Consider the following 27,416-nt stretch of genomic DNA (forward strand, 5'->3'; position numbering starts at 1 on the left):
AAAACACGTGTTATCTTATTGTGTTCAAATTGGAGCGTATAAGCCACACTAACAGTGTGGTGAAAACAAGAGAGCGCAGTTGAGTTCTAGAATCGTCAAGAATATATTTCAATATTATATTCAAACGAAATTTCGATTCTTCAGTTGGAGACGCGCTCTCGCCTAATCAATCGGAATATTTTCCGTCTTGGATCCAGATTGAATTTCTTGTTTATTACAAGAACTTCTCATGAAACGTTTCCAAATTTTCATTACGAGTCGATTGAGTCAGCAAAAGGTTGATTGTGACGAGACCTTCGATATAAACTTGTCAGTAAGATGTAAAAGTAATGTTGGACAATTATGAGTATTGCTTTGTTAGTTATGTTTGTATTCTATATTCAGATATCACCCACTGCTTTCACCAAAGTTGAATATCTCTAAATATCTTTCTTTCTATAAAAACCTGATGGGAGCGCACAGCTCGCATAATCTGTTTCTCGTTCCGAAAAGATTACGTCGCCTAGACACTGCTCCGAAAAAAAAACACTCATGTGAGAATTACTCCGAAGGCACTACACCGAAAATGTAGAAGCACTTTTCGGAGCATTGCCTAAATCGCAAGTATTGCTCCAACACGGTAGTCACAAAACTTTGCACTTTTCAGGGTTCACAAAGGTGCGGTTTTATTAACCACGTTTCGAGAAGAACAATCAAATGGCTCCAGCACTAATGAGTTGTACACCTGCCCCAGCCAATATTCAGTTTTTACAACTGGATTCTATTAATGATACTCACCAGTGCCTAATTCCATCACTCAAGGACGCCCATGGGCCACGAACTATTATGGACCATTCCGGTCGATCGGCTCGGTTAAATCGTATAATTATAGAAACGCAAAGGAAGGCTGAGTTTCTTAATAAACTGGAGGTTACAGCGATGAAAACCCCGTTGTGGGCGGTCTTATGCTACTGGAAACCCAACTCCAGTTGAAAATTTAGCTATAGATTAAACGTCATCACATGTATATTTATTTATCATCCTTAAGCGATCCGCGGAGAAAAATTTTAAGGTTAGTTTTACTTGGTTTATGTAGAGATTATTGTTTATATGCTCTTATACACGTGTTTTTTTAGGTATTATAACGAAGCAGTAAAGCAAAATAGTAAAATTTGCCACAAAATATATCAGACACATTTAGTCAACATCACCTTTACCAATATGAAACATACATTTAATCGGGCTTCAAATTTTACAAGACTAGTCTACTAACTTGCTCTATTTAAAATAAACAACTAAGCAAATATAAACGAATAAACAGAGTTCCAAACAAATGCTGTAGAGAATAGTTAGAAATAGATTAACAGGAAAAGAAAAAAAACTGCTGATTTGACTTAGGCTATTGTTTATATATAATCTTAAGACCAAAGGAAAACTTTGTTTTAGTTCTTCCCTCTGGTTTGAATTTAAGATGATAGTATAAAAAGTGATCCAACTCGACTGAAATAATTTTTTCACGATTTCTAATGACATGTCCCAAAGATGCATTCGTAAATCTGATGATACATTTATATTTGTTCAAATTTACATTTTTTTGTTTGCTGAAACGTTGGTACTAAACACTAAACGAATATTTGAACTACAGCTATTTCTGTTACATTTCACTCATCTCCATCCTATAAAAAGAAGAATATAATAAAAATAAACATAACCACTTGGTACATCTATCAAGACATAAAACTTTTGGTGTATTTATGACTTAATTGAGAAAATTGGGGCGTTCATATAATATGCAAGATATTTTGATTACAACCAACTCAAAGTTTAGTCATGAATATTTTTAAAATCAAGATCAAACATAAAATAAAAATAGCCTATAATGTTTACAATGAATCTCACGACGTTTCTACATATGGATTAGAATCGCATTGTTGCTATAACTTGTACTGTAACTGCTATCTTTGCTAACCCGGGTAGACTTGGAAGTGGAAGGGTGGTTAGCCCGCCGCAGTGGTTGCGTAAATTGTCCCTATCTTGACACCCATCGGTGGCCGTTATTTTAGTATGTTTCCGGTGTTATTTAGAACTGTTTCGCCCACAAATTGTATCTACGCTTAAGGGAGCGTTTTACCTCCAGCGTGTTAAAATCAAAAACTCCTCGGCAAACCTTACATGAAATTGTAAACAACTATCACCCCGTACACCATCTCTCTCCGTACTAATTCTTCAGCGTACGATATTACATTATATCTTATATACTAAAAAACTTTTTTTAAACTTATGACAGCCTGACCATACTAATGGACCGAATTAAACGCGGCTGGTACCAAATGAAATATATTTTCCTGTAGATGTGCAGAATCTCTTTATAAATCAAAATAGCTAAAAAATAAGCACAAAAATTAATTTAAAATTAAAAATTAACATGGGCCATATGGGTTACCATGTTGGTGACGAAATAACAACAAAATATAAACAAAAATCAAAACAAATTGAAGAAATTCCAATCACATGTTTCTAATTTACAGCGTGGGGTGAAAATAGAGAAGTTTGCACAATACTTACTTTTGGTCAATTTTGACTACGTGCGAGCTCTCGTAAAAAAGTAATTTTCTTTCTTTAGAGTTGTGGGATTGAGGTTAGGCATGCTACAATAACGAAGATTAGTCTTTAAGATTATCGATAATAATTTGAGTTAGGCCCTATTATTGAAATCTGCACGAACCAACAATGGAGATTATTTTTTTTTAACAATTAAAAGTTAAATGTATTAACATTTAGAGCCAACTAATACAGTAGTTAATTAGTTAAATGGCGATGTGAATTGTTTTAGTGTCTTTTATTACATATTTTTATCATGCAATATTAGAATACAAGATCCCGTGTAGATGTTTTCTTTTTAAATCCAATTCAAGTTATTTTACCTAATTTTTTATTAATTCAAACCGATCGATTATAGAAGGAAATCTCCGTAAACGTCTATGCACATTGAAGTTTACAAAACTTGGGAACGAATATTTATGATGGTAAATAATGTAATGAGTTTCTCAATTTACTTCAAAACAGATTCCGGACAAAATACCGGACGTTTATAAATATTGTGAAACTTAGGAAACTTTTTAATGATCGGATGAAAAATTATCGGGCTGATCGTTGATCGTCAAAAGCAGAAGTTATGAAGTTTGCAGTTTGCAGTTCAGTGGGGTGAGAGAAGATGTGCATAGTTTAGCAGTGACAGGTTAGTTGTTTTGGTTACATTAATGCCAACTGCATCTCATACTTGGATTTTGTGACTGTGAGTCCAACATATTCTCTAAGCTAAGGTCTTTCATCGTTACGGATTTAGACGTACAAACATGCGTTTGCACTTTTACAATATTTTCAATGCCCTACAGTCAGGTATGTGTAATATTATGGCAGGAGGAAATAAGTTATTCTGTAGAAAAATATTGCTACCCTAAAAAAAGGCGTTCATTACTTGGTAAAATTATATTTAACTACATAGTATCACAAAATGAGATATTTAATTGACCAAAAACGGTAAAACCCGTCACAAAACCAATATCCCTAATCATTTAATCACTTCCAAATTCGAATATATTATCCCTAATCACAGATGACAAATGAACCAAAGTCAATGAATACATAGTACTGTATTGCTGTTGTGGTACAGTTAATATATTCGCTTCTGGGAAGGGGCTTTGATGCCACATAATTGCGATTCCCTCAAACTGATAAGCAGGGCTCACAGACTGAAGAGCGAGCTAACCGAAGTGCACAATTAATAATTGGCTTCATCATTGAAATGCAATACGCAATTTGATGTCGGTTTGAATACGCTCTGCGTTCTGCGCTATTTTACACGAGCAAGGAAATTAGGTCGATAACAGGTTTTATTGTCTTTCGTTCTCAACGCTATACAAGCATTTTGTAAACAGAGTTAAATCAAAATATTGTGGGTATAATATGACTAAGTTTGCGAAACTCTCCTGACGGACTACAATTGTTTGTTATAAGTATAAAAAAATCAACTATACTAGCAACTCGATTATTGATAACGGTATTGAGATAATTTAAAGGAATGGGTGAAACAGATTGGATAATATCTAGTTTTCATATAAGTGTGCATTTATGAAATATTGATAGAATAAAATATAAGGTTTCTCAAATTGATTTCTTTAAAGTATTGTAGACGTATTGTAGACGCGATTGTATCAGTGTATGGATTCGTCTACTCTTGTGTACGCTCAACACACAACACATTAGCTTAGTCCTTGGAGCCTAGACGTTCTAACTCGTAAAACAACTAAAAACTACAAAGAAAATTTCTAATCCCACATTATAATAGATATATAAATTACAATCACACTGTTATTTAAAAAAAAACATTATTTTGAGAGGGTAAATAACCTGGCTGTTTGAAATTAACGAAATTAACATTGCTCTTATGGCATGCAAATCCAAGATGGCCGTTAGCTTCCATGGACTCCCTTGAAGAACAATTCAAAACTACAAAGAACATTTCTAATCGCACAGTATACTAGATGTTTAAATTATAATAACTTTGGTGTTTAAAGACGTATTTTTGGATGATAAATAACTCTCCAGCAGCTGTTTAAAATTATCCAAGATGGCCGATAGCCTCCAAGGAGTAAAGAATGCTGTAATGCAAATCGTTGAAGAATACAAACAATTTATAAATCCCCACATTAAATATTTGCTAATTTACTCAATTAAAAAAAAATGCAAATGTCCATAGTTTTATTTTTTCACATCTAAATGCGTTAAAAGTGTCCTTTATCATTTGAAATATACAATACCAAGTAAGAAACGTAGCAAGTGAACAAAGTTGCAAAGTTGGAACAAACTTTATTGACTTGAATACATTTACAAAATAAGAAACAATGATTTGAACTTAGCTACCTGAAATAATTAAAACAATCGAATATCTGCTTCTGCCTAATTACATTCAGTCGGTGTTCAAGCCCAAATGTCAAAAGCGAAAGCATGAAAAAGTCAAAACAGCGCACAGATATCCCTTTAGAACCTTTGGTAAATCCTGCCACCACAGTATGTAATGAATGTTCATCACATTTCTTTTTCATCTAGCCTTTATTTCGTATTAAAACAACCAATAGTACATTTCTATTCAATGTCCGTATAATACTTTTGTTGATATTGTAGTGTACGTTCAATATATCGTTGAAAACACGTCATATAAACTGCTTGGTGTTATTGGAAATTATTTCTCGTCTGGATTGTGTTCCGAGAAAAATTTACGTCAGTAATTAACTTTCTAAAAAATTACAAAGTAATATACATTGGAATTTAAAATGTTGTTTAGATAAATTAATTAAGCTGTTAAACTGATACTAATTAAAGTATAATAATAATGATGCCCATTTTATCAACGTTGTTTTTTTAAGTAAAATTACATTTTAAAATAAAAAAATGACACGATACAATTTAATATACAACCGGAGTAAATCTATGTAATAATTGAGCTTATTTTAGTTTTCTTTAGATAAAAAATGTTTTAACAAAATGCAATTTAGACTTTTAACAACTGTGGTATTTAGTCCAGTAAATAGAGGTATGTTAACTTACAAAAAAGTAAGTCTAAATTGTTTATATGTTGTCTAGGATGGTAAGTAGGTGTTTAAAATAAAAATGCACAATTCTCCACCCTCCGCGCCCGCCGCCATATTGAAAAATCTATAAAATCTGTACTTTCTAGAGATTTTCGCCTATATCTCCGTTTTGGTGCGTTTTAGCGAAATATAAGTAATGTAAATGTTGTAGACAATTAAATTTCCTATAATATAAGTATAACAATTTGGTTCTAAGACTTATGGTTACGAAAATATTTAAATTTTTATACAATAAAATATCAAATTTTTGTTATTTTGACAAATCTCAATTAGTCCAAGCAAACTAAAAAAACTGACACAGGGAACGTTAAAAATGTACAAGAAAACGTTTTATGGTTTTATTTTGTAGTGTTGGGTCTGCAGAGTGACATACTAAAAGTTGCCAAAATCGGTCTACAGAAAACCCCCTAAAATCACGATAAAAAATGGCGGCTTTTCTCAACACTGGACAAATTTGAAAAAAATATACCACATGCATATTTTATTCAAAATTTTGTGAGATATTGACTTGGGACGACCACCGAAGTTTATTGGGTGGTTAGTACTTCATTTACATAGGGAACTCATTTTTGGCCGCGATCTTGGATCCGCCATATTGGATATAAATAAAGAAAATTAAATGCAATGATAACGTTGTGACACATCATTATAAACCAGATTTTCACGCTGATTTCAGTGCCGAAATCCGTTTTTAAATATCTGTTTACGTTTTGAAGATATATTCAAACGAAAACTCTCCCCCAAACATTTCTTATGGACGTTTCGTACTTGGAATGTTTTTAAATACCACTTTTCTTATATCTCCAGTTCTTATCAACGCTTGCAGTTCAGTCTAGTCTTTAAATAATCTGTGATGTAAGCGCTTTCATTGCCACCAACCAAATTGTTATACTTATTCCATAGGAAATTTAATTGTCTACAACATTGTCATTACATATATTTCGCTAAAATGCACCAAAACGGAGATATAGGCGAAAATCTCTAGAAAGTACAGAATTTTTCGATTTTTCAATATGGCGGCGGGCGCGGAGGGTGGAGAATTGTGCATTTTTCATTTTAAACAACTGCTTACCATCCTAGACAACATATAAACAATTTAGACTTACCGGACCGTTTGTAAGTTAACCCCCCTATTTTTGTCTTTATTTACTGGACTAATTGTATTATGACGATGTAGTGTGCTGCAGACTGTGGTATTGTATTGTGACGATGTAGTGTGCTGCAGACTGGTATTGTATTGTGACGATGTAGTGTGCTGCCGACTGTGGTATTGTATTGTGACGATGTAGTGTGCTACCGACTGTGGTATTGTATTGTGACGATGTAGTGTTCTGCAGACTGTGGTATTGTATTGTGACGATGTTGTGTGCTGCGCCGAATGTGGTATTGTATTGTGACGATGTAGTATGCTGCAGACTGTGGTATTGTATTGTGACGATGTAGTGTGCTGCGCCGACTGTGGTATTGTATTGTGACGATGTAGCGTGCTGCAGACTGTGGTATTGTATTGTGACGATGTAGTGTGCTGCGCCGACTGTGGTATAGTATTGTGACGATGTAGTATGCTGCAGACTGTGGTATTGTATTGTGACGATGTAGCGTGCTGCAGACTGTGGTATTGTATTGTGACGATGTAGCGTGCTGCAGACTGTGGTATTGTATTGTGACGATGTAGTATGCTGCAGACTGTGGTATTGTATTGTGACGATGTAGTGAGCTGCGTAGCTGCGCTGGCCTCGGTCGTTGGTCCGGTTGATCGCATTAGCATTTCGAGTGGTGAAGCGATTTCTACGGCTGATTCATGAGAAATTAATAGCCCTAGTAATGAAGCTCCGGTCGCAATGGCGAAGCTCTGTTGTGAATTTATGATGGAAATCTCATATACTGGTTCACAAATGTTCGATCATTTGCCGAATGCTTCACACTCTTACTCTACTATCGACCACTTTGTACACAGCTCTTTTGCAGTCGACGTACCATTTGGATGTGTTTTAATTTGTTCGTTACATAACAACTGAATAACCGTGTATGCAATTAATTAATTACATTTCAATATATGAATCAAGTAACGTTCTAATGTAAATAACTACCATCTTTTAGTATTCGACAACAAACTAGAAAATAAAGTTCTGTGTTTTAGATTTTATATTGTAATGGTACTAAAATATTATAAAATTAAGTATGGATCGATTGTGTTTATCAACATTCATCGGAGTCGCAATAGTCACTACTGGTGACATTCACCCCAATGAAGAATATAACTTCGTTCAACGTCAAAATGTATCACGGCATAAAACTAGATATTCAAGTCACACCATATCGTCATCGTAGTACAATCTCCAGCAGATATAATTTATGTGTTGTCCGGTATTACGAAAGGGTATAAAATATTGAGCGAACTTTACTGTTACAACCGTGGCCGTACTGCTCGACCCGGTCTCTATAATAACATCAAGTGGATGATCACTGGACACAGGACAGTGAATTTCATGCTTTCACAACTTCGGACAACTTTAAGGAGTTAAAAATACACGCAAGAAGCAAATGCAGGTATTTGCGATTCTTAAGTGTTTGTTTTTAATCAGTCTATAATTCTTCCAAGTTGTTTTATATATAATAGTTTTAGGTTACTGTAAATTAACAAGTCTTTACCATCTATTAAAAAACTTTTTAAAATTGCATTTTCCTTACAAAGTTGGCTTCCTTGCACTGATTTTAGTACAGAAAGCTGCTAATGGCTGTATTTACTTACTTTGTCCACCGTTTATACTTTGTCGCACTGTTTATACTTTGGCGCACACTAGTAATCCAACCAAACAACAAAAACAGCGTGGTTTTATTATGCACGTGATCCGAGTACACTTGGAAATAGGTTATTAACACAGCTACTATTAATATGATCAGCTATTTGACTATTGATTCTACGATTTAACCTGTCATTTCGAGTTATATTCTATTTTCGTAAGTGTAGTGTTTAAAAGAATAATTATAAGTGGGCCTAACATGTTTGCGAATAATGAACTCAGTGATTGTGAATATACAGTATGTGTACACTAGAAGAAATATGTAGCAGAAACTGCAAAGCATGTTTCATTAAACCTGTTAACCTGTTTCCTGAAAAATCAAGAAAGAAGTATGAACAAGCACACGAACTGTTTTCTTCTTGGTGTGTAAGTAAGAAAGTTACAAAATTACTTCTTTATTCTGTTTGTACTGATTATTACTGTTTTTAAGTGTACTCTTGAAAATAAGCAACACTTAAAGATATTACGTCTACAATCAGCTGGTGCAGTGTTTCCCATTCCGTTCAACGCTTAGATTTGCCCACCTAGCCTAAAAACGTGTTGTATAGTGTTTGAAAGACTAATTATTTATATGCTTTATAGTGACTGTAGGAAAAATATAATGTGTAACGCGAGCGCAAAATAATGTCCTTTGCTCACTAGTTACACAAATAACTATTTCGTGCAAATATTGCCTTAATTATTCTTGTGTTTCACAGTGTGTGGTTTAACTGTTCTGAAGGCGAACGCAACTCGATTTCACACAAGTTCAAGTACTGAAACAGGACCGAACTCAGTTTCAATTTCCTGAAACGAAGTTTCTGCAGCAAAGTTTCAACTATAATAGGAGCCCAATATAGACTACTTGATCAATTATCTCTGCTTTCTAGCACTTACGGTAGCCTACGTCCTGATCACGACTGCAAGTACACTTTCAACAAATTTCGCAAAAATGGAAACTCGCCTTTGAATGTACGTGGATAACATCCACATGCATTCATAGTGTGCATACAAAATGCGTGATGGTCGGAAAAGTTACAAATATTTTGAAATACAATCGAATAAAAAGGTTTACAATTAATCGCTACTGTATATATTAAATAATGTTGTTTTCCATCAATTCTTACTGTATTGCTCCAACAGTATACTTCTCTGAATAATCATTGCAACACACATTTTTTTGACCTTATCCAATAATTCACCACCACTAATAAGTATATTAGGTTAGGTTAGGACTATGTTGACGGAAAAGGTCCGATAACACAGTCCTAACATAACCTAACCTAACCTAACATAATATACTAATTAGTGGTGGTGAATTAACAGAAAATGTCCGATTTATCATTACTTTATGAACTGTAGGCTCTGAACTTATAAGCAAAGACAACGTTTTCGTGAAATGAAAAGTAACCTAATCTTAAGCTCACTCGGTCGCCTTTCTTTCGCACCTAATCAACCGATCACACCAAATAGAAATAACTTGATGACAAAACCTCCATCCAACTACACGTGGCCTTTGTTAGCAATGGTGCCTTTAAAATAGAATTGAATATTTCATTACACTAGATCCTGAACATATTCTGCTTTGATAAAGCACGATAAAATTCCAACTTGATAACAACCTACGTTTTATAATAACTTAAGAGTCTTGAAATCAAGATCCTACGTATATAATAACAAACAGCAAAAGAAATTTCTTTCGAATACAGTAAATGAGATAAGGAAAAACTTAAAAGAATAAGAGTTACATAATTCATTATTCATCTAGTTTTTATGGTTGAGTAAAATTTATCATTTTAATTTATTTACCAAAACTACTTGAACAACCTCATGTTGCTGAAGTACCTACATACAAACCATGTACTCGGATATAAACGCGTTATTCCTGTCACCAAAATCTACTAAAATTCTATATTCCTTTACCTCAAAGCAAATCAAACGATCGGCAAAATGAAAGCGACCCCCTGCAGTTAGACAAGGATATAAATATCAAATGCACCAAATGGAATTCAAAGATGTGAAATGATCAGAGCGCTACGCGTTTACCCGACATCAACGAGTTGTCACTGTCATCAAAGAGTTGACGATACTGTAAGTCTTAAAAGGTTACTTTAGGAAAAGGGATTGTTTTGTGAAAATCAAAGGAAAGTTGTCTGAAATTAAGTAGAAGATCAAACACTCGACGACGTAATCAAAACGCTCAAACGTTGACGGAACGTGGAATCAAAAATGTATCAGGTGATGAAACAAAGGCCTTAAACCTTGGATAGACAACTATCAGCCAACTTAACATGACCCACACAGTAGGAGTAGACTCTGGTCATGAACATGTGACAGAAGAGAACTGTATCAACGAGGGATGACCAGCCAACTAAACATGAGCCACACAGTAGACATCGTCATCCTTAACACGAACACACAATAGCACGTGAGACTCGTGTTTCGACTGATAACATCAATGACAGGATGTGACTACATGATGACGGCTCATTGACATCTGGTCATGTGAACAAGAAGTGCTGAAATTTAAAATCTCATGTTTTGTCTAATTTATCAGTTGGACTGTTTTATTGTAGGTGTTGAAATAAGCAAACTTTTTTACAACCCCATGGTACAAAGTTCAATTTTTAGTCGAAACTCAGGTATTATACTTTTGCCTGTTGTATTTCATGGATTCGCACTACACACCATTCGTACTTTAGTTGGTTCAGTAACATTATCTTACAATGCCCCGAGTTATTGCTTTCTCAAGATGAAAAATAATGTGTGCATTCATTAATCTTCAGAGATTAGTCTGAGAGGTAAAATAGCATAATATTTAAGAAAACTAATTATTAGACGTAATACCAAAAGCTAAATAAACACCGTATGGTTGATGTTTTAAATGATTGTGTATAAACTAGTCTAAAACATATCAATAAATGTAATATCACTTATTATGATCGGTTAATTATCAGTCTCAAATCAACACGGATAGCAATGGTGTCTTCAACTTTATATTCATAGTTTTATACAAAAACACATGAGGAATCATTGCAGGAGACCACAACAGTAATCCTTTGATGAGTGCTTTTTTTCCTCAATCAGTAGAGAATGTCCATGAAATATTTTATCAAATGAACAAAGTGCATTACGAGAAACAAAGGTTTACCTCATAAAGAACTATTTGACTTACTTGCTTACTTTTTTTTGTTTTCGGCTTAGTGTTTATATTTTGTAACAATTTACGTATGCTAAATGGATAAAGTGCTCTTGTTTCAACATTCAACATACTGTACTTGTTTGCCAAGATATAGAACCCAGATAAAAACATTTTGCAAGCATTATCAGACCATGGTTTCGAGCTACGTTTATTGTGTTTGTCTGCACTTAAAGAAAATGAATATTGATGTTTACAATATAAAACCAGACACAAAGACAGAATGACATAAAAAAACATATATTTGGGTAACACAAAGCCCAATCTCAAAATAACCCCTGTAATAAAGGCACTGTGTAAATGGGTCATTCGTTGAAAAACACGTCAAGTTCTCTTATACCTTATTTTAACTACGGCACATTGTAATGAATGCTTATTTGGAAGACACTCGATGTAAATAAATCATGTTTTATGCAGAAACTATAAGTATTAACATCGTATATGCTACACCTCTGCAGCAAAAGGTTTTTGAAAGCCAAAGTCTTATAATAGATTGAGCGACTGTACTCAAGTCATATCAAAAGAATCAGAGTTAAACGAGAATCGGTATCCTACCCTACATTATAAATTAAACGAGGATAGGTAAAAAAGGTAAAACGCTGACCGATAAATAATACATTACGTTCTCAAATGAAGCAGCCAGTATAACTCGGGCCAAAGTATATTTGCCCGATAAGGTTGGCCCTAACCAAACTACTGAACGGCTAAGTTGACAACGATTAACCGATATTAGGCTGGGTTTCGTGAGACCTAGTTATCGATCCACCGTGGGACCCGACATCTGACATCCATGACCACATAAAAAACACAAGATATACTCTGCCTAGCCACACGACTAAACACTCGGATCGTCCTGCGTGTATGATTTGTGCTCGGAATACGTTAGAGAGTAATTATCGTGGAGGAATAGATTTAACAAAAATCCCTAACTGTAATCAATCGCAGTGAAATAATGGGTTACTTTAGTATACGCTAATAAAGCTATTTCGATAATCACGGATAGGAAGTCCTAACGCATGAGGTAAAGACACCGTTGTACGACTGCAGCCACTAAATTATTTCTCCTGTGTAATATACAACTTTTGATAAAACGTTCAACGGCCCAACTCGCTATCTGAGTGTCTCGACGGCCAAACATTCCAGTCTGTAAAAGCGAGACTAAATTACTCGTATCCAAACACACACTTTGTTGGGCAAGATATGGAGTGGAGCAACGGGCCTCGGCCCCCACGTCATTTTGGGGACGATTTAAATCCCCGCTTAGCGCCGAGGATAATGACCGGTTCGAATTTCACACCTCGACTCTGTATCTTTAACCTAAAAGGCCAGAGCGATCTTAGGCCATACGTTGCGAGAATGAGGAGAAAGCTTTAAGTTACCGCAAGAATGATCGTTCACTTAGGCCCTAGGAACGTTGACATTTCCACTCCCGATTATTTATGACCCCGGTTCTACCTTTAGCGCACCTCCCGTCTTTCACGCGTTACACAAAACCCACTGACAAATTTATGGGCGAAGGAATTAAGAAATTCTACATTCGAGCCCATTTACTAATGGATCCTGTCGAGTGAACGACTTGGAAGAATACACGTAAAGATCGCATTTATATGAAGTCGGAGTAGAAGGAGCGCTTACAAACATTTTAAGGTATACAATAAAAAAGGCTTGACATTTTCCTTTTTTAATTCGTATCGCAAACACCGGTACTATCTATTGCAACGATAAAGTATTCTTATAGTAATCACTCTGGTATCAATACTGGCTGAAAACAAGCTCCTCCCCAATGAGCAACAAAGAAGAGCACAGATTTTATTACTTGTTTTAGAACTGCAGAGAGAATATTACTGCCCCCAGCGCCATGCCGGGATATCAGATCGTCTGTTCCATGCTTGTGCAGAATGCACTCTTGTCAAATCATTGCTATGTGACTATATTGCACCAATCCAGTACAAGTGTTTTAGTACCAAGTTATATTTTTATTTTGTTTATAAAACACCGCAGAGAATAATAACTGCCCACAGTACCACAACACAAAACCAAAATACCACGTCCGCTCTGCTATCATGATAACCTTGTGACGTGTGAGCTAAACATTTATTTAATCAGGTGCTTTTGGCAAGTTAACACAAAATGTTAAACAATTTTTCGTTACCCCCTACAGTTGAATTGTTGATACATTGTGCCGCACATGCGGTGGAGAGGAGTTGCAGATGCGGACACTACCAGTGTTACTCTCCATTTACAGTTGAATTGTTGATACATTGTGCCGCACATGCGGTGGAGAGGAGTTGCAGATGCGGACACTACCAGTGTTACTCTCCATTTACAGTTGAATTGTTGATACATTGTGCCACACATGCGGTGGAGAGGAGTTGCAGATGCGGACACTACCAGTGTTACTCTCAATCTACAGTTGAATTGTTGATACATTGTGCCGCACATGCGGTGGAGAGGAGTTGCAGATGCGGACACTACCAGTGTTACTCTCCATTTACAGTTGAATTGTTGATACATTGTGCCACACGTGCGGTAGAGAGGAGTTGCAGATGCCGACACTACCAGTGTTTCTCTCCAGCTACAGTTGAATTGTTGATACATTGTGCCACACATGCGGTAGAGAGGAGTTGCAGATGCGGACACTACCAGTGTTACTCTCCAGCTACAGTTGAATTGTTGATACATTGTGCCACACATGCGGTAGAGAGGAGTTGCAGATGCCGACACTACCAGTGTTACTCTCCAGCTACAGTTGAATTGTTGATACATTGTGCCACACATGCGGTAGAGAGGAGTTGCAGATGCGGACACTACCAGTGTTACTCTCCAGCTACAGTTGAATTGTTGATACATTGTGCCACACATGCGGTAGAGAGGAGTTGCAGATGCCGACACTACCAGTGTTTCTCTCCAGCTACAGTTGAATTGTTGATACATTGTGCCACACATGCGGTAGAGAGGAGTTGCAGATGCGGACACTACCAGTGTTACTCTCCAGCTACAGTTGAATTGTTGATACATTGTGCCACACATGCGGTAGAGAGGAGTTGCAGATGCGGACACTACCAGTGTTACTCTCCAGCTACAGTTGAATTGTTGATACATTGTGCCATACATGCGGTAGAGAGGAGTTGCAGATGCGGACACTACCAGTGTTACTGGGGAGGGGCGACGCCGCGAGTGGCGACACATTTAGCCGAGTGAATTCTCGTGTAACTGTCTAAATGCTCATTTCGCCGTGATTAACGGATGCCATTTGTCCGAAGCTGGGTCCAGATACTGACCCGTTAATTGACTGGGACTTGCTTGTTTTATTACTCATCGCCTCGACTTCGATACATTAGGAAAGTCGCTACTGCACTGGTAAACTCGTAGGAGGGATATGCATTTTTTATGTCCACTTTAAAAGATTATTAAGTTACTGTACCTCATCTGGGGTTTTAAGTATTAGTTTGAAATAAAAAGATATGTTATTTACGTAAGACTCAATGTATTTGGGAATTCGTTGTCTCTTTTTGGGTGGGGTTTGATATTTTTTAAATGGCATAGAGTCAGCTTACTTTGCAGGTGACTCTAAATCCACTAACTTAAAGCAATCATAATCCAATTTATAGATAGATAAGATAGAGAAGACGCTAGAGAAACATTCAAAATAAACAAAGTGTTGTTATAAGAACTTCTTTAAAATCTCACCTACTTAAAAATAGATAGTGTGCAATGAAAACGTACGGACAATGAAAACCGGTAACTTAAAACTTTTAAAAACCAAGTTTCATTATGTGACATCAAAGATAATACTTCTGTTTTTCCTCGTCTAGATATCACTGCAATGTTTAAATGGACTTTAATACTTTTATGTAGCAAGAAATCCAGGTTAACTTGATGTAAAACAAAAAAAAAAACCATTATGTTGATCGTTTATCAACATAACAGCACAATCAAAGGTGATTTTATTGTGTATTACAAACATGCAAGCGTTGGAGCATTCCATAAATTCCATACCTACTAAGCCAGATTGCATAATTATTGTAAACAATTTCCTAATCTCCAACTCATCCAGGTCCCAGGTGCTTGACAACGTTAGTTCCACGTGTTTTTCTCGTCAGTTGCAGTGACATGTTGAACCGAGCCACAATGGTCCTGGTCTGGCCTTCAGCTAAATGGTTGGAGGACGCGAAGCTGAGAAATCGATAAACACACACGAACTCATGATTCACACTGAACCCCTCGAGTACACCAACTTGCGTCATTGATAGCGGGGGATCCCATGCCCGAAACTTGTATAAAAGCCTGATGAATGTAGAGAAGTCCCCTTTATATTCGGGACAATGCGATGAGATCCATTAGGGGTGAATCACTAAAACGATTGTTTTAAAAACGCGAATGCGGTTTGTGAAAAATAAACAGCGGTTCTTAATCGTTCCAGGGATAATTAAGTTGTATTCATTGTCGCTCTTTGGGTACGTTTTGATAACTTTCTTGAATACCTGCGGTAATAAAGATTGAAAATAATGTTTTACCGAATTGTTTGCTAGAGAATGACACAGCTTAATTCTTGTAACTTAACAAAGTTAGTTAACACTAAAAATTCGTTTTTAGATAAATCGGATAAATTAACGACGATAACGTGTCGACTAAAGCAAAATAACTTCGAAAAACAATACAAAACCACGAATGTTTACGACGAAAATCTTCCGGGGGTCGGTCCATACCCATACAAAATCGTTGAATCACAGTCCATAAACTAGTTCATCATTTGTAAATCCTAACGGAATCTTGCCTTTTAAAGATACATGAAATATTCCCCCGTGAAAATCGAAGCGCCGTATATTTAAACACACGTCACAAATCAAAGACGACGGCGGTGTCGAGGGACGAATTTATTATTACTATGCGCCGCGCGAGCACCGCGCAGAAAGACAGCAATGTCTGCTCTCAAGGGGCCAAGCTCTATTCTAGCGCACGTGGGCTTTGAAAAGCAAGCATTCCAGACGAACCCCTTTTCCAATGAAAATTCCTTGAGTTCGTTTTTAACCTGCGTGTATTTTACCTTCTATTCGGATGCAAATTCTCCAAGCATCTTTCTTAACCCTTCATTCATTCGATTAAACGCTGAATTCCCCGAGACGGACGATAAGTCATGAATAAAAAATTAACCGAGGGCCTGAAATGTTAATTACAACGAGGCCAGTTAACGAAGAAAAGACGCGTGAATTCTTTTTGAAAAATCGATTGCCTCGTAAGATGCCTGTGGGAGTAAATATGTTTACTTTTTGATTCTGAAGTAACTATCAACATGTACCAGCTGTAGCCATTTTTTTATATTTTACATTTTTTTGATGGTACAAAGTTGATTGAGCCATTCAAAGAGTGTGCTGCAGTTAACATTCTACTGTCTCCCTAGATTTTGATACTACGACAGTTTATTTTATGAAAAAAACAAAAGATTACAACAAGTTGTTGTTTTAGTTTGGCTCGGTTAAGAAGTAAAGATTCGACAAAAAGCAGTAGGCTACTCAGTCGATCGCTCGATTCAACAATGTTCATTTTCATTGTTAAAACTGGATACTACCTTGACATAGGGATAGTATGTCAACAATTTAAATATCTACGGTAATATGTAAATACTTTATTTCATTGCCTGTTAGAGCTAAGTAAGCCACACAACATTAAATAGCATGTACTCACTATATGAAAGTGTGGAGTAACTTACCTAGAGTGTTACGAGCAAGACCGTTCCCCGTATTGATGAGGGAGACTAGCAAGGCGCTCGTCCACAGCCACTGCATGGTCAACCCCCCTCCACCTGTGGGCAACAGAACTGCGTTAGCAACCAGTCATTAGATATCTACAGAAGAACCTAAAACATGTTTAAGAATCACAAGTTTACAGAAATAAAAGACATCCTGGGTATACGGGGACGGAATAAAAAGTGGTCCGAGTATTGGGAGACTATTCCGCCATTTCTACGCAAGGCATGACTTTTAAAAGCGCTGCTCCGAATCACATTCTTTCGGAGCAGTGCCTTAACTCCAGATTCCTTTCGAAGCATTTTCTTTCAAAGTACAGTAATGCATTTCGGAGCAATGCCGCGGGCGGACATTAATTGCCCCAACTGACCTGAGTCAGGTAGTCGGGTATTCCTGAATTGCGCCAACTACTCCAGGGAGCCACCCGATACGTTTCTTAACTAAGCCAAGTGGCAACCCTCTTTGACTTTATAACTTAGGTTGGGATAGGTTAGGTTAGGTTATGTTATGATAGGTTAGGTTAGGTTATGATAGGTTAGGTTAGGATGACACGTAAACAAGAACATTCATTTGATGGCTTGGCGCAATTACGGAACTCTTGGCGAAATTAATGCACGACCAATGCCACACATCCTCTAGCAACAACATTGCTGGCATGTATTTAAATTCCACGGAATCGTATTTATAACCAATAGATAAAATCAACATAGGTAAATATCGTAAATGTACGAGTTTATCAATGCTACGATTAAAATACAACCACTGTCCAAAATATTACATAACAATAATAAAAGTAATGAGAAAAGTGTGTTCCGAAACACTTTCGGAAATAAAATAGAAAAATAAAAACTACTTCGTTCAACTCAGAAAGAAGGAAAACAGCAAACTTAATAGTCGATGTCGTTCCAGAGAAATAGCTGACAAAGAAACATAAAACCTCTACAAAAATTGCAATAAAGGAAATTCATGTGTGGTGCTAAAAATACACGCGGCCTAAATAGTAAGCATGTAAAAGGCGAGTGAGCGTGCAAAAGTAAAACCTCGGTGTACCCATTCCCTTCGACAGATATAATAAATGTTGGTTAGCCAGACTTTGACAACACCACTTAAATGTTAAACAAAACGCACTCGAGGTAAGCCAAAGCACGCGAATCGAACATCAAACACGAAACCTGGAAATTTGTCAATTGCTTTATAAATAATGTGGAACACTCGAAGGGTAATGGAATGTGTCAATTGTTTTGAATACAATTGAGTTTTTTCAAGTGGTTTGATAGGTGGGTGTTGGAAAAGAACAGTTGCCTATTGAACTTTATTAGGTGTTTACTACTACCGATTATGTGGGTTGTTAGACATGTTAGGGTCACGTTGGTGATATATATTACTATCAATACTATATAGTTAAAGTCAAGAGGTTTGCTTATAATAGGTTGAGGAATTGGGTACATCATAGTAATTTGAAATGAATAAAATGTATTAAATGTATATTGTAATATGTTAGCCCATGAATTGTACTGTATTTATTCTGCTTGTTTATATTAATTATTTTAAGTTTTCTTGTATAACGTCATGTTGGACTCTTATACATTATCATCTCAGTTTATATTATTTATATTAAGACTTTTTTATAAACACTTCGCCATCTTGAAAATTGTCTGTTTGTAAATTGGCTGCATACCGTGGCATTTAAAAAGTCAATTAGGTTTTAACTGATTGAAAAAAATAAAATAAAATAAAATAGCTAAATAAAATAGCTTCTAAAACTTTGTTCCCATATCATCAATTTAATCATGTAACCCTTTTTCCAGTACTATGAACATGAACTAATAACTATTTTTACGAACAGGTCATTCATTAATTTTATTAAGATACGTTACAGTAATACCAAATATTCCACTAAATAATTAACCGTTTTATCTCACTGAGCGTGCAATCATGAATAAGGATCTATTAAGGGTTGTTGAAAGATTAAGATCTAAAATTCACAATATCCGTATGAAAATTTGCACATCTGCAATGTTCAATGTGTATAGTCTAGCCTACAGTAATTTACAGTTCAGTATTGAGAGCGAACAGTCAAGGATTCAACAAGAGGACTAGAAACACAGACATTCCTGAGAAGCTTGTGGCGGAATCAAGCCCACATCCTTAACTCTGTCCAAGCTTAGATCGCTTATACATTCCGTTAACTGTTGTTTGCATACAGTGAAACTTAGGCATTATTACAGCAGTTTTTTTACGATTAAATGCTCTAATACACATAGGTATGAAACCAGTTGTATCGGAATTAAGTTTATTTTATTGTCTTTAAATATAAATACCCCCACCACAGCAAACCTGCAGACAAAGCGAATTTCCATTTACCCGGCTGGATTTCTACAAATATTCCCTAAAAATTGTCAGATTTATTTCCTATTTAAATAACATGAATTTTAGTGAGTACTTAGGTTTGCTGCTACAAGGAAGATATTGAGGTATGATTTTTTTATTGAAATGTTGATAGCTTAGTATTAAATAAACAAAATTGCCAAATTGGATTAAAATATATTCATAAACAAGCAAACTACAACAGCATAATTATCCTCCATAAGAACAACATGGTAATTATTAATTTACAATTTTTTTACCATCACCGTAACCGTTGGGTATACAACAACGCTTCTATATACAAAATTTTTCTTTTTGCTCTACAAAATGGTTTGAAATTTGGTGTTTTAAGGGTCAAGAAATTGGAAAAAATCGGTCCCGTGTCTAGGTCATACCATAAGACCAACGGTAATAGCTTATTCCCTATATGGGAAATTCTCTAAATTTGTTCCTACGAAATTAAATTTTCATCAAATTTACTGTATAAATTGGTTGCATTGATTTTTCCAAGTTATGATTGCAAATGCATACTTAACCATTCAAAATTGTAACAAAATAGTTTCACCGTGTCATTTCAACAGAACACTTTACACATTTCAATAAATAATCACTTTCCTGAAGCTACTTCAATCAATTTTGGTTTACTGTATAGAAAATCACTGTATACAATTTAGTGCAGGTTTGGTAATGATTTCATAAAAACCTTTAAAACCGAGGGAAAAGTTAAGTAGCATTCGAATCGCCACAAAATATATTTAAATTATTTAGTAATAGTGATTATTTTCTATCATATACAATTTTGTTTAATAGCATAATGTGACTTTCTCTTAATATATGTAATGTTAACCCACTTTATATTGCTTAGTGAACGAAAATCTGTTATTTCATGAATCAATGCACAGTTAAAATAAGTTTATGTACTATGAACCATTTAACCTAGTTACTGCATTATTTAAATGATACAAACCCAATTGATCATTATCATGTTAACTTTACGACTAAACTATGGCAAACTTAAAAACCGTTTTCCCCTAATATATCAGAAAAATCTAAGGTGGAATCATGATAGGAGGATCACGATCTCGTATTTCTCATATATGGTTCACATATTTATTATATTTAGACATCCGAGTGTTCTGTACTCTATTGTCCGTTTCTGTATGTCCGATGGTGCAAACTGGCGTCCACCCCAGACCCAGAACATGGTGGGGGAAAGGTCAAAAAGCCCCGCTCTCCCAGTTGCGTACACCGGCCTCGGCCTATGCCCTACTTTTGGTTTTCAACCGAAATGAAAATAATGCCACGATTTTGAACCTATCAATTACAAACGATTCGATCTCATTCGCTTCAAGAATACCTTCAATAGTTCCAATTAGTTACCCATGGGTCAAACACATTGCGTAACTTGGGTTTGTTTACCTAATCCTGGCAAGGACTTTATTATTCAAAGCCTCGGAATTCTCAAGTCTTTGGGTGAACCTATGTTGTATAATAGCTAGTGTATTCCTCTACTTACAGGAACATTGTTCGACTTAATATTAAAAGTCTTCAAAATGATTAAACAGAACTTGACATATAACTCATCTAACCAACATTATCTGACATTGTCAACCGTGTATTTGGATGCAATGTAATTGCTGATATTTACTTTATAATACGCCCGCCGCTGCAAACCTGCAGACTAAGCGAATTTACATTTGCCTAATTTGATTTTCAATTAAATCGATTTCAATAACATTAGGTTCAACGAGTACCAAGGTTTGCTGCATTTAGGGAGGGTAATAAAGTGTGTTTTTTTGTAAAACATTAATAGCTTAGTATAAAATAAATAGATTTGCCAAGTCTGATCAAAATATATCCATAAACAAGCGAACTACAACAGTTTACTTATTCTCCATACGAATAACATGGAAATTTTAAATTTATTTTCTCCATAACTAATTACCATTAAAACATTTCAATATACTAAATTATTTATTTTAAGCTCTTCAAAATGGTCTGGAGATAAATTGGGACATTTAGTGTTTTGAGGGTGAAAAACGAGAAAACCCAATTATTGTCCCATAAATCCCCGTTCCCATGGTCCTATCATACGAACTCGTTCGAATAAACATTAGTTTACACGTTTGCACCAAATTGCATTTAAATCGGATAATTTTTTCTCGAGTTATCGTGCTAACGGACATACACACCTATATATATATACGAATTTGAAATGATGGTGTTTTTGGTCTACGGGGCCATCTAAACGAAAAAGTAAATTAGTCCCGGGTCCACGTCTTACCATGAGACCTACGGTAATAGTTTATTCCCTATATGGGGAATTCACTAAAATGATAGTGGGATATACGTAGAACAGCAGTTTTTTATCATGACATGTGTTGGACAACCAGCTGGCAATCCAGGGGTAAGAACTCGTACCCTAAATAGTCTATTACGACCATTAATTCAGTAATAGACCAGCTGATTCGAATAAAATTTACATACAGGATAATAAATTATAACGGAGCCCAATGATTTAGCTTCGATGACTATAGACTACCTCCTTTATAATATTTAGTATGGATTATTTTCGATTAAAACAACATTTTACTTTGATTAAACGTTCTACGTTATCTAAAAGTATTAACTCTCGCATATTACAAAAGGAAGAAGACAACTTAAAAAATGTCTCCGTAACTGACAAAATTCTATTTAGGCCTACACAAGCAATAGCTCTTCCTAAATAAACACCCTAGATTATTGGTTTTCCTTAATCTTTCTAACTGATACAATCTCTCTAGGGCTTTATCCTTGAACAACAATTAGAAGGTTAAAAACGTAAGAAACAAGACAAGGATCCACAAGTAAACAATTAATTACAAAAATAAACAAAATTAAGAAGAGGTGATAGTTATAATCATTGACTCCGATACAAACATAGACGGCAAAAGGGTCCAAATTAGCTGGCAAATCTAAATACAACGCGGTGCAAAATCATGGATAACAATCAAGCCAACAAAAACGATAACGCGCCAATCAAAACAATGATAATCATGTGTCGGTGATTGAGGATCAGCTGGTATAATGAATCGTTATTAGTTCACTGTACGTGCGAATAGATCGCACCACCTTTGCCGTCCCAATGCTGTTTTCCCTGTATGATGAATAATTTAATGGATATAATAGTCTAATAGTATATTTCTAGAGACGTAGGTACTCATAAAGAATATAAATAGGCCTATACAGGGTGTTTTTTTTAACGCAACCAAAAGTACTGTTAGACACTGTTTTAAGGCAAAATAAGTAATGTTAGTATACTTGTTTCCTTTAATCCATTGCCGATCAGCTGATATGCATTTTGAAGACTTTAAAAGGTTTAGTCTAATTGGGAGTTTATTGTAAATACATACTCTTTGAGCTTGTGAAACACCATAATGAGTTTGTTTTTACAAAAAATTCCAAATAACAGCAAACCTCGATAACCTCATAGATAGCAACAATGCACATCAGCTGATCGGCAATGAAGTAAAGAAAACAGGGATACCAACATACTGCCTTGACTGTTCGTGAACAAGAGTATCTCACAGTACTTGTAAGGGCTCCGTTTTAAAAAAATCAACCTGGTTACACAATATGACAAGTGGGTACGTATTAAATAAAATTATGTTTAGGCCTAAATTTGTATTTAAAAAATCATCTAATGTTATAAATACAAACAACGTGAATACTATAAACAGATTTAAATGTTGGGCTCTTCTGCCTTTTAAACAATGTTGAAACATTTTTTTATTATGGAAGGCATTTTCCACCACAGGTTCCAATTCTCTAGGCAGTGTTATTGCTGTTGAGGCTGTTGAGCTTTGGATGCGTGTTTGTAATTTAGTAATATTTTATGTGATTTCCCACCTGATGACGGACTAGATTTTTATTCCCGAAACGTCATGAAAACTTTTTTTACTCATTGACACGAAGAATCTCTTCGATAATATCTCAAACAATAATTAATTAACACTTAATGTAACAAAAACCCTACAAACGAAAAAGTCAATGAGGCAAATTTGTTTTTTCTTTCATTATCAATTCATGCATTGATATATCATTTATTTAATCTGTTCTGTAATGTAACTTAACTATATGAAAATCTTTACACAACTATTATTAGATAATAAATGAATCTACTATAGTCGTTTAATGTTAACGAATTGCTAAATCTGGATTATTTTACGAAAATCGCAAGTCTTTCAATCAATATTTAAACGTATTTCAGATGTTTTACAACTTATGTGTGGGTGTAATGGTATTGTTTGTACTTTCAACCCCAAGTGTTTGCCATCCCTGTCTTTGTGAGTTACGACAGAATGCAGCTACACGATGGACAGCCTCAATCAACTCTGATAGGCCAATGTAGTTTCCTTTGTGCTCCTGTTCTCCATGCTTTCGCCTTGTCAATTGCATCTCATGAAAGGCCTGCACTCCATCTTGGGCCAAACTACGTTAGAAATTTAGTGGACCGAGTTGACACAACATTTTGAACTACAGGAAATTGTAACAGATATTTTAAAGACATATTTGTTGCAATTTTAAATACAATTGTGTGATGGGGGTTTATGTGATATAGAGCTAGGGGTTGTCAGAGCAAGATAATTTCGTGCTGTTAAATTTATTGTTGTATACATTTATTAATACAATTATATAGACTTCTTAAGAGATGTAGTTATTACCGTAGACATACCAAGTAGAAAAGTATACAACAGATATTCAATTAATGTAATTTTATGAAATTACGATGGAACGTGATAACTGACATTTGAGTTCGCCTACAATCTAAATATGACTGTAAATCTTCCGTTATAAAGTTATCTAACTTCTTCATACAAAGAAATACAAAAAAAATGACAAAGAAATGTACCTTAGAATAATGATGACATTTCTACTATAGAGGTACATTTTCTTTAATTTTTTACTTGTTAGGTTACAAATAACGTAAAGGAAGATTCAAATTATATGGAACAGGTTTGCTGCCCTGAGGGTAGGTTACATTGTCTTGTCATGATGGCACCACAAATTAATACAAGGTTATAACATGAAAATTGCAAATAGACCTAACTCAAGAAATGTAACTTTCTTTAGTTTTTAACAAAACAGCGACCACAGAATTAAAACAAAACTACATTACTTTAAAGGAAAACACGACAATTAAAGCATGTAACCTCCTCTTTAAAAAATCCTACAGTTAATTCACAGATCCCAATAATTATTGTTGATACACCGTAACGCAATTAAAAAAACATTTACTTCCAAAAACATGTATATATTGTTCGTGTAGTTTTACATGCACTATCGCCGTTATTTTACCATATTCTGCAAAAGGAATAATAACTGTATTAGAATGTGTCCTAAATACTTCATAACATATCGACTATGGGATGCAGTGGCAGTATCGATGACTTGATAATTTTACTTTTAGCCTTAGGTTTATGAATAAGTCCTAGGTCATTTGTAAACCCATTTTGCAACGTAATGAACGGTGTGAATTACAGGTCTTGTGGGGTTGCTAAGTACAAAAACACTAACAATCGTAGGGAAATACATTGGTCGTAACGGTAACGGCGGAGACCGTAATGGGATTCTTTACGTAGAGCCACTAAATCGTGTATTAAATTACAACGCATTTGTCTGCACAACTGTGGTTCTAAGTAAAGCTTAAAAATACATAAAATAAGACATTGGGAACCGTATAATAAATAAAGTGGGTTTAAAATAATCGAAACCCCCTATGTGTACTGGGAATGGTATATACCTCTTCGGGTGTATACAAGGATATATATACAAGGGTATATGCAAGAGCCAAAATGCTTCTTACGAACTATTTAAAAATTTAGAAACATAAAAAAGGGACAGTGTGTTTAAATCCGTGCGGACAATTTCCGCAGTCAAAGAGTCATAAAGAATTCTGATTCCCTATTTTGTATTACATTACTGTATATTGTTAACTGTACATTTATTTTTCGTACAAGCTATAACGAATCTTGGTATAAAATATTGAAGTGCTTATGTTAAATATTATATTCTAAACCAACAATTGGTTTCCGAACTACAGTAATATTCGCACAGTACATCGCACCCATTTTTTGTTTTTTTTCCTAATGAGAAATAAATTAATTACTGTTTCAGCCAATGTTATTTTTAAAGACGCAACACTTTATCATATTAATAAATAATCTGGGAATTCGGTTAATTTACCTGTTTGTTGTGACAAGGGTGTTTAACATATAAAAATACCGTGTAGGGTAATAGCAGCTTTGTATGAACAATGCAATTTGAGCACAAAATAAAAATAATGTTTAAAAAGGAATATTGATATTATAAAACTAGTTTTTAAGCCCCCCAGTGTGAGGTGTTAATTAAGTGCGTATTACAATAACACCGAATACAACTAATTTCTATCAAAGGACTAAACTGGAGATCTCGAAAATTCTATTTACGTTGTCTTTGTTGTCGTACATTTCATTCAGCAAATCTTTACCGTGAAACAAAAGCGAAATTTTCTTATTCAGGGGTACAATAAAACCAGAAAAATTAAGAAAAAAATTTAATTCGCAATGGAGTGGGAGCCTGTGGAAGGTGCAGTAATTATAACGGTGTAGCCGTCCGAGGTGTCGGGGGAAAAGTGGCAACGCCGCAGTGGTGGGAGACTTGGCAACAGCGCGGCTGCATCGCCGGTCGATAATCACCCAGGTACGCTGCATATTACAATACAGGACTCCTTCCCGGCCTAAATCCGCTTAGTTTGGGAGGTAGGGTCTCGCCCCCGCTTTGTTTACGCATTTATACACTGGTAAACACCACTTCTGGCAGAAAAAAATTGAATAAGGGGAATTTGCCAAGGACTCGAGACAAGGACGTGAGGTTATGTTCATCTTCAGAGAAGAAAGGGTTGTGTAGTGAGCGTATCGCTTGAACTTAGGTAAGGATTCAATTACCTTATTAATAATACTGCAGCAATTATGACCAACTACGTAACTGGTTTCAAACAAAGGGAAATAACAGTTGTCCTTGTTGAAGGGAACTGCGACAGCAAGTATTGTGTACTGCTTGTTTCGTCTGAATGGATCGCAGGAGAAAATGTTTATGGCAGTAAAGTTGTACAGTAACGGAGACCATTCCATGTATATTGTCAGTAATTACTTTTTGTAATAGGGCAATTGTTCGCTTGTATTTTCTATGAATAAAATAAGGAAAGGTTTTAAAATCTACGTGAACACCAATTAAAACCAGTAGGCCTTCTTTGTAAACGTATTATAGCAATATGTTGCGACATTGATTTGAACAGTGTGTAAGTACAATTTACAGTGTTTAATGACAAATGAAAATTAGTCTAATGTTTTAAAACGATTGCCTACGGCGATTGCTGCTAAAATTGCTACAACTGTTGAAACTTTAGGCTCCGAAAGTTGAATAACACAGTAGCAAATTTATGTTTTGTACAAAAATAAGATTAGTTGAATATATTCTAATAAGGAGTGTTCTCCTTATAGGGGATGTCAAAAAAATGTATGAAGATAGGTATTGTAAAATGGAATTAAAACCTTGGACTAACAACAACAAGGATATTTGCTGTAATAGCTAAAGAATACTGTACAAAATAAACTCCTCAAAAGGTAACAAAATTGGCTGTCTACAAATTTATTTGAAATGAATGTACGGG

The 27,416-nt window shown here is 35.3% G+C and overlaps 1 protein-coding gene across 4 annotated transcripts in view; it reads right to left on the minus strand.

Moving 5' to 3' along the window:
• LOC128997978 (latrophilin Cirl-like) overlaps positions 1-27,416 on the minus strand; it is a 171,611-nt gene that overhangs the window by 104,524 nt on the left and 39,671 nt on the right. For all 4 annotated transcript variants that reach the window (XM_054423860.1, XM_054423858.1, XM_054423859.1 and 1 more), the window contains exon 2: positions 17,323-17,415. In XM_054423860.1, the coding sequence (XP_054279835.1) occupies positions 17,323-17,398 (76 nt within the window). In that variant the 5' untranslated portion in view covers positions 17,399-17,415. The remainder of the gene's footprint in view (positions 1-17,322; positions 17,416-27,416) is intronic.

The sequence above is a fragment of the Macrosteles quadrilineatus genome, unplaced genomic scaffold (genome assembly GCF_028750875.1).
Source record: "Macrosteles quadrilineatus isolate MER2022 unplaced genomic scaffold, UCM_ALF_1.0 Scaffold_7__1_contigs__length_78375512, whole genome shotgun sequence".
Classification (NCBI taxonomy): Eukaryota; Metazoa; Arthropoda; class Insecta; order Hemiptera; family Cicadellidae; genus Macrosteles; species Macrosteles quadrilineatus.